General features: G+C 44.7%; 1 protein-coding gene across 9 annotated transcripts in view; it reads right to left on the bottom strand.

Annotated features, from left to right (window-relative positions):
• TSC22D2 (TSC22 domain family member 2) overlaps positions 1 to 9314 on the bottom strand; it is a 66413-nt gene extending 57099 nt beyond the window's left edge. For 4 of the 9 annotated variants that reach the window (XR_009451882.1, XR_009451881.1, XR_009451880.1 and 1 more), the window contains exon 1: positions 6284 to 9313. Coding sequence is in view for 6 of the 9 variants with exons in the window: in XM_059688151.1 (XP_059544134.1) it covers positions 6284 to 8235 (1952 nt within the window). In the remaining 3 variants the exon portion in view is untranslated. Of the gene's footprint in view, positions 1 to 2831; positions 5017 to 6283 lie in introns of those variants that run through there. The other 5 variants (XM_059688153.1, XM_059688149.1, XM_059688147.1 and 2 more) reach the window with 5 other exon arrangements.
• Positions 9315 to 9560: the final 246 nt, after the last annotated feature.

A 9560-nucleotide genomic window follows, 5' to 3' on the forward strand; every position in this document is an offset into this window, starting at 1 on the left:
AACAGATTGTTCACAAATTGCATAACTTATTTAATTCTCCCAAACTTTCAAAGGGGGAAACAAGAAGCTTAGAGGGCTAAATAAATAGCTCAAGGACAGATGCCTCAAGTATGAAGGAAGTTGGATTTTGTCCCAGGCATATCTGACTCCATTTTCTGTAATGGTCAGTCATATAATATGCTAATGCTATAATTAAACACACCATTGATTTTCTTTGAACAACAGCTTCCCTCTCCTTTTTGGTTTTGTTTTCAAAGTCTAGGTAGACCATACACCAAGTAAGGATTTGTTCTGGTTTACACCTTACAAAACCATTAAGTAAAACTCAATTCAAATTCTACTTTCTAGTTAGCTTTAAACTTTGCTTTGGGTATCCCTCATTCACAAATTAAATAATCTACGTGTGTGATAATGAAGAGGGATAGCCTAAAATATTAAAAATAACATTTAAAATCCACCAACAGCATTTATAATAATCGACATATTAATCAATTTCTCTTTTATCTATCAATAAACAGTCAAATTTTAGTGAAAGATGGGAAAGGAGGCTTTACGCAACTTAACATTCAAACTTCACTTATGTGTCTTGCCTACTCTGATTAATATATATTAGCAAGGCATTTACTAATAATCTGTGTACTAGGTGATTTATTAAAATTAACTCAATGACCTGCAGAATTTTCACATAACCATCATATGTAAATGTACAAATTAATGGATGAGAGTTCATTTTTTTAAAAACAGATGTTAGCTTGAGTACAAAGAAAACTAAAAACTTGTATCTGATTCTGGGCATTAAATTTGAAAGGTAAGCAATCCAAGTGGCATAGGTGAAATTTAATTCACCTGACTTAGAAGTAGAAATTATACACATACCTTTTACAAATAAAGCAGATAATCAATATACCTTTAATATTATCAGTCAAATCTGAAGTGTATACATTACCATATATAATGAAAGTCAGGTAATGATACAAGTTGGTTACTATTCCTAAATCTTTATGAAAGAGTCCCAATTTTTGTCTTAAGAATTAAGATTAAGAATATAACAAATAGGAGTGGATCCAGAAACATGGAAGCATGGAACAGAGTACAGAATCTCAGCAGAAAGGTGGGGGTGGGTGGGTGGGAGGTAATTAACCAAAGACCTTGTATGAATATATGCATAACCCATGGACACAGACAATAGGGTGCTGAAGGCCTTGGGGGGGTGGGGGAAGGGAGGAGGTACTGGAGGGGGTCAATAGGGGGGGAAAGAATATAATAAATATTGAGTAATTTGGTATGTTCAAGAATTGCTGTGGAAAGACCTAAATTATAACAATTCAGGTATGCATATTCTTTGTGGATGTAGTAATTCATATTATACCATCTAATCACAAGTCCACCGGTTTAGTATTTAAAACAAACTTGAATGATTCATTCCAATTCAAGAACTGTGTTACATATACTCCTGTCCGTCAATTACTTAGGGTACATATTCATTCAGGCTACATTTAACCAGACCTGTTTAAGCCTCTCTTCCTCATACTCAAGAGTAATGAAATTAAGAAATAAACAGTTTCTGTTCAGAAAAGGAAATACATACTGGTTAAACAATTATTAGAAGGAATTAGATCATGGTTCCTCAGTAGAAACAAGTGTTCCTATTCCTTCTGAGATCACATTTCATGTCATTTCACTATATTTTTTGTCTTGGTTATCTGCAGTCACTCTCTGCCCTCACATCCCCACCCTCCTCCCCACTGCCACCCTTTCCCCCAATTTTCCCATTTTAGGAAAGAAAAGTCAAGATCCTTTTATACTTCCCTAGCAACCATTCCTCAAGAAAGAGATTCATTTTGGTTTCTTTACCATAGGTGGGGCTGCTCTTTGCTACTGGAGGGCACCAGAGAGCAGGACTGCTTTCAATCTCCTTTGGTAAGGAGAAAGACTAAACGCCACTCCAAATTAGCAAGTACCATATCCATAAATCCAGTACCATGTTTTACTATTTCCAAATTAGTGCTATCAAAAGATTGGTAGTAAATTTATTTTCAAGAATAAGAGAACATATATACCCCACTTCCAGTACTATAAAAAATGACTTCTCATAAAAGCAATTAAGTTCAAGATACACTCCTTCCCCTGCAAGGAAGAAACAGGGGTAACTAAAATTGTTACTTCGAGTATGTCTTATCCTCACACATACAAGCCCATGTTTTCTCAAGAGTTAATCAATGTTCAGCCTATATGATTTAGTACACACAAACTTTTAAACAATGTATGTATCACTGTGAATTAAAAAGGCCATATACCTTCTCATACAACTCTTGGTTTTGTGATCATCAGCCTTTCTGGAAATCAATGATAACTTCCTTAATTTTAGTCATCAACACGGCACTCTGATGAATCCATCATCAGCTCTTAGTAAATAATATGTCACTCATCACATGATTTTACACTTGGATTACAAAATCCTTGGTAAGAGTACTTCGATACTTAGATAAGTGTAGATGGCATCTACTATGTGATTTAAATATCAACCGAAAAGCTGGAAGGTCAAAATTACCTCCACAATTTAATATAAAGAAAAATAAGCTCTAAGTATCTACAGAGTTATAGTTCTGCCTCCTAATATACATTTACATATATATGTCTAAAACTGTACAAACAAAATTTCTATTTATAATACATACCAGGACACATCACTAACCAATTACAATTTATAATACCTTACCAGTAATACATAACTAACTACACAAATAAAACCATGAACAAGATATAGAGATATTTGCCACTAAGGGATCCTTACAATCATGTTTTTGTTGTTGTTTTTTTTTTAAATAAATATGTAGAAGTTTATTGGAAGCATATACAAACTCCGTCTGGGCAGGGGTGCCCCCAAAGGGGACCCCCTGGGGAGGGGCCCCAATGGGAAAAGCCTGTTCTCTCTTTCTCTCTAATAGGAAAACCAATCTAAAAAAATGTGTTTTGTGTCCCTTTGTCTCTGGTTTATATATTCTGCAGTTCTTTGTCTGAACCTGACCCTTCTAATTGGACCCTTCCTTGATTGAAGACTTACAATCATGTTTTCAACAGTGTTTTGGTTGCAGGTGACAGTTCACAATTGCAGCCATTCATAAGAGTTCCTGGAATGTGGCCTACAGAGTTCACATTGGTCAGCTATCTATGGAAAATTATCTGTACTGTATTCGTTTTCAAAAAAGGCCAGTAATATTCTGTACCTCCCCCATTTACCAAAAAGGAGCCTGTTAAGTGTACAGGTAGTTTAAACAAATTTTATAACTTTCACTGTAAAAATGGCTACACATTTTTCTATGATTATTTTCAACCATCATTATATCCTCCAGTTTATACAAAATCAATTTGATGCATCTCAACAAATGATCATATGCCTAATGAGAAAAGCTAAAATAATAGATTAACTTTATGGTAATAAGTAATATATGGCCAATGGGCAACGTTAACCAAGAACTTTAAGGTATTTTCTTACTTTGCATAAACAAACATCAGCTCTTTTAAAGGTATGATAATATTATGATGTAATAATATGAGGTCTTTTCTGATTCGTTAAAATAAATAGTCTCAAAATGAGCCAATATGGAGAGCCTTGTATTAGTAATGGAACCAAAATGACAACATAGTTTTCAATATATCAACCAAATCACCTCAAACATTTTTGTTAATCTTCCATTTTCCTTCAACATTTTTTTAAAGCAAACACCTTACAAATACTTTATGATTTGAAATTTGTTTCAACCTATTCATAAAATTTAAGTCATAATTACTCAAGACTTCTCACTCCATTTTATTTTACATTTGAATGACTGTAAATAAAACTGTATATAATCTATACAGTTTTATTAACCAGTCACCCCAATAAATTCAACACAACTTTTTAAAAACTGTATGCAGATTTTAATTTAGTAAGGCAACCCAAAATCACCATATTAAATTATGATTGTGCTGGTACTTTATCCTCAAAAGTACTCAACTCAGTAATTTAAACATACTTCTAGAAAAACTGTGTTATTTAATTTCTAGCACAGAACTTTAAAATGCCTCTTTTCCAAAGGCTTCCCATTAAAAAACACACAACTATTTCTAGTTAATGGATTTATTCCTTCACCAGGTATGTTGGTTGCAGTGACAAAATAGTCAAATGTGTAACATTACATCTTGGAAACTAGCTTGTTAAACTGAAAACCAATGAAAGACTATAACAAAAATTAGAAATGAACATTTGATAAGCAACAGATTTTAAAAGACTGGGTTGGGGAGGGAAGTGCCATATTTAAAATAGGACTGCACACACATCAAAATTCCTACACTGGATTAACTGTTGCAATTGATAACACTGATAGAGTAGTATCTGTAGTTCAAACATTCACATGTTTAGAAATGAGATGAGATTATCAACTCTTTTAATAAGGGGAGGAGAAATAAATGCACCTTAGAGGTATACTCTAAAAATACATCCCAGAGTTTCCATTTGTCAACAGATCTCTCTGCTTCATGCCATATCATCATATTAAAGTTATGAGGAATGTAATTACATATTCTGTAAACTGAAAGAGGTGTGAAGAGAATAGAAAATACATTCTTCATTCACAGGTGTGCAGGTGTTTTGGGAGTGGGTTAGAAAACCAGTCATTATTTCTTGAAGAATATGGGGGCAGTGTAAAACAGGTTCAGGGAGGTAAGCAAATGTTTATTTACTAACCCACTAGAAAAAAATAGTTTCTGGCAGCTAGAAAAGGGAAGGTCACCTGTTGACTATTACCAAAGGTGAATAATTAAAACTCAATCTGCATTTTAGGTGTGTGCTCCTATGTGTGAAAATATGGGAGCAAAAAAGGGATTTTTCTGAGTGGCTTGTGGAATCAGTTTCTTAACTTGGTAGTTCCATCCACATAAAATTTCTCAATGACTAGCTAGCTGAGCTCACTTATGGACACGTGGAATTCTCTAAGAGTTCTCAAATGGAAGAAAGACTCCCCACAAGCAAGTCACCTACAAAAAAAGATGAACTTTGAATTACAAAAAGCAGAGAAGATGAATTTCAGTAAGCATTTTTCACACCAACCAACAGAAGTATATAAAATACAAGGCTAAACAGAAATGAAAAGTTAAGAATATGAAGGAACCCAGGGGAAACATAAGAAAAAGCTTTAACAGATCTCATTGTATTCTACATACCAATTATTCCATAAAAACAGCTTTGATCTTTTAACACATCTAAAATTAACCTTTCTGAAAACAAAACCTCCAGCAAATAAAGGTCTACTTGTGAAGTACCTGAAACTTTCTCTGTAGTTTTAAAATATAATTTTAAAGCTGTGACAAATCCGTTTTTAAAACTTGCGTTAGGTATATTATGTCAAGTTTTCATGTGAATTTTCTCAAAACCATTTAAAATCCCCATTAAACAATAACCAAACATCAACTGTTGTAGGATTGATATAGCAAATACACCAATTTACACTTAAACAATTAAAGACGCTTCCCTTAAATAGAGGGAGCCAATTGCTGACATTTACCCCTTTACTATAAAATTACTCTAATTTCAAGAACTACAGATTTTTACTACAGCTCATACATATCACCCTTTCCTATAGTACAAAGACTGATGATGGAAGCATTTTCAGATACACTTTTACTTTAAAAAAAAAAATAGTATCTAAAGAAGTAAGTCACTGGGAAGCCTCTTGACTTTCTATTCTCTTTCATTAAAAGGCTGAACGAAGATATGATCTTCAAAGCCGGATTTGACATTTCAAGATTATCTCTCCAGTCTTTCCAGATACACTGGAGGAGATAGAGATCTTACATGGATCTTTCTGTACTAAGGGGCCTTCTGGTTTTCCAGAATGGCAAACTTCTAATTGTTTAATCTCAAAACTCACACTGACAAAAGTCTGCCATAAGTGTTCAAGTGTGATTGACATCTAAAAAAGGGACAATCCTACTAGCTACATCTCTAAATTGAGAGGACTAAGATAAAATCCACCCTTATGAATAAACAATGTTGCATTCCTATCCATTTTAGTATGTTTGAGCAACTGCGACAAGACTAATTCTCTCATTAGCCACCTTTACATGAGCAATCTTTAAAACTAAAGGTTTTTTAAAGAATTGATAAACCAACTTTACTAAACACTAATTGTTATATTTAAAACTGCTAACAGCCTCAAATTGAAAAAGAACTCTTCCAAAGTTGCACCCTAAACTACGTTTGGCCAAACATTCCTATAAAATATTTTATATAAGATTTTCATACCTGTCTTCATCACCATCAACAGGAATAGCTATGCTGAATACAGAGGTGGCCAGACTGTTCATAGGTGTTAACTGAAGGGGGTTTGCCAGGGCATCGGCAACAGGAGGCTTCACAACAGGCTTATTTTCAGCAATGAGAGAAAGTGGTGGTTGAGGTAGGGGTTCTGATTTTCTTCTAGTATCGTCAGCTTGTCCGACTGAAGGCTGGGTCTGAGTCTGAAACTGGCTTAGGTCAGACTGTGGTAGACTTGTTGGTGCACTGGGTGTGCCTTGCGCTAAAGGCAGCCCGACTTGCTGGATTATGCTACCGCTCCTGCTGACTGGCGCATGGCTGCTCAGCTGCTGCGACTGGACCAGGGCCGTGGGTACATGTGGCATAGTAACAGATGTGGTAGACACACTGGACACGCTTGGAGCGGGCACGGCGGCAGGCACGTTTGGAACTCCGGGCACCATGGTGTGAGGGCCACCAGACGCGGCTGACGGCGCACCGCTGCCTCCCACCTGCGGTGGAGGCGCGGACTGGGGCTGCCCGGCCCCGGTAGGAACCAGGCCCGGTTGCACCGTGCCTCCCACAGGAGCTGGGGGAACTCCAGCCGGCTGACTAGGCGCGGCCTGTCCGCCTGGCGCGGGTCCCGGCCCCGGAGCCACGGCTTCGTTGGGCAGAGAAGAGGGGCCCATGATCTGCGCGGTCCCCGAGGGGGCATTCTGGCCGGTGCCCACCGGAAGGCTGGCCGCTGCGCCGGTGGCCGAGGGCTGCGCGGGGCACGGCGGCTGCAGGCCGGCCACGTGCTGGTGCAGATACTCACTCGGGCCGGAGGGCTGGACGGGCAGCAAATGCCCCGGCGGAATCTGAGGCTGGGGATATGCGAACTGCTGGGGCTGCTGCGTCGCAGAAGCGCCGGCGGCCGGGCCAGGCTGCTGAGGCAGAGACATGCCGGGCTGTGCCAGGGTTACATTCGTTAGCGGAAGACCCTGTCCATTGGGCCCCGGAGGGACGACGCCTGGCCCGGTTCCCTGGGGCTGGATGGGCTGCGGAACCGCCGTCACTTGCTGCGGCCCGGCTGCGGCTCCCGGGAACGACGGCCTCGGAGCCAAGCTTGGAGCCACAGCCCCACCTACGGGCGGCGGCGGCGGCTGGAGCTGCCCAACGCCAAAACTCAGTGGCGGGGCCGGAGCGGGCAGGCTCATTTTCTCCGACGGGGGTAGCTGTGACACAGCAGTCAGGGAGCTGTCAGTTCCCGAGTCGGGCCCGTGTGCCCCCTGCATGGAGGCCACCACCACCACCACCGACCCTCCGGTGGCGCCCAGGCCGCTGTCTCGTTCCGCAGTCTGGTCAAAAGTATTGCTGTGCCTAATGCAATCCCCGGACCTGGTCAGGACGCTGCTGTCCGAATCCCGCTCATAGTATTCCATACACGTCCATCGACCGCGTCTATAGGGCTCCCCGCTCCCGTGGTCCAGCTTGATCACGCGAAAACGGGAACTACAAGTGGTGGGGGGCTGCGATGGAGCTGGCCCCGCAGATGAGCCCGCGGCCGGGGGGGCGCCGGGTGCCCCCGAGGAGGGGGCTGGGGTGGCAGCTGTCGCCAGAGTATTGGCCAGCGCCCCAATCACGCTCCGGGCCGAAACGGCTCCTCCTCCGTTGGCGGGAGCAGTAGCCGCGGCCGCTAGCTGCCCGTCCAGAAGGAGGTTTGGGGAGACCGTCCCGGGAGTCTCCGCATCCCCAACATTGTTGAGAGTCTCTTCGGAGGAGCTACGCTCGCAGACCTCCTCAGGGCCATAATCCGTGGCCCGAGACACGTCAAATATCTCAGAGGAGACGTCCTCGGTGCGTGACTCGTCCGGGTCGTCCAGGCTCTCGGTGTCCTCGGTGATGCTAGTGGCCACCTGGGCCGTGGTGACACTGGTGATCTGGAAGCAGCTCTTCTTCTTGGCCGGCATCTTGGACATGGTGAGGAAGGCTGGGGGGCAGAGGCACTGCGGCTCCTCTGCGAACTTGCTGGAAACCAGGAAGGGCAGAGCACGGGCCCCCAAAGACAAAGTCCGAGTCCGCGCTGGGGTCTGAGGCCCGCCGCCGAGTCACGGGCTGATCCGGGCGCTCGTTCTGTGAGACATCCTCCTCTCCCTTTCCTTCTCTGTGTCGGTCTCCTGCTCTGCCCCGTCTCACTTGCGCGGCAGCTGCTCCTCCTCCTTTTTCGCCTCCCGCAGCCGAGGCGCCTCAATTCAATCCCCTCAGTGGTGGCGAGAGCGCGATCCCAGGGGCGGGCCGGCGGCTTCCTCCTCCCGTCTCCGGGCCGCCGTGGTCAGTCCAGCGCCGCGCGGTCCGCAGGCCTTGGCTGGGGGTGGGAGTGGGAGGGCGAAGGGGAGGAGGCGGCGGAGGCGGCGGCGTGAGGGGCGGTGCTGCCCCGCTCGGGCTCCTCAGGCTGGTGCCGGCGTCCGCTCCGGACTCGGGCGCTGAGAGCGGGCGAGGAGCGGCGGGTCCGGAGCCGGGGTTTCTGGTTCAGCCAGGAGCCGCGGGCTGGGGCTGGCTGAAGGTCCGCGGGCGGGCGGGCAGCAGAGCTTCGGCGCGGGCGGGCGGCCCTCCCTCCCCGGCACTAGCCGGAGCTCAGCCCCAGGGACATGTCGAGCGTCTCAGGCGGAAACCCTCTCCAGGGGAGGGAGGGGAACGCCGGCTCGGTCCTCCCCTAACAGGGGAGCCACCCCCGCGGGCGGCGGTGGCGGCGGCGGCGGCAGTCCCGGCCTCCCCTCACAGCTCTTCAGAGTGAGGGGCGGCGGCCGGCTGGCCGATGAGCGGAGGCGCTCCGGTTGTGTGAGGTAGCGGCGGTAGCTTCTTCGGCTGCTCCTCGGTGCGCCCGGTTCGAAGAGCCTGGAGAAACTGAAATTCAAACTGCTGAAGCGGCGGCTGCAGCTCCCACCCCTCGGCCAAGATGGGGCTGAAATGGCCGCGCCAGGGATGCTGGGAGGAGCAGCAGCCCCGCTGCCGCCGCCGCTGTCGACTAAAATGCCGCCGCTGCCGCAGCCACCGCCAGCGCCGCAGCCGCCGGCGTTCCTTGACGCAAAGGCGTCATGACGTAACCGTCCCGCCCCCTCCGGTTTCCTGCAGTTTCGCGTGGAGGCTGGAGGGAGGCAGTGGGCGTGGCTAAAGGTTAAAAAAAGGGAGCGGTTTTTTTATTTAAATTTTTTTAAATTTAAATTTTGCCTTGCAGGTCTTTAAGAATAGAATAGAAGAGCCAATGACTCTTAAATTCCTAGCATAGAGAAGCTTGCAACCGCAC

Source organism: Myotis daubentonii, chromosome 3, assembly GCF_963259705.1.
Source record: "Myotis daubentonii chromosome 3, mMyoDau2.1, whole genome shotgun sequence".
Classification (NCBI taxonomy): domain Eukaryota; kingdom Metazoa; phylum Chordata; class Mammalia; order Chiroptera; family Vespertilionidae; genus Myotis; species Myotis daubentonii.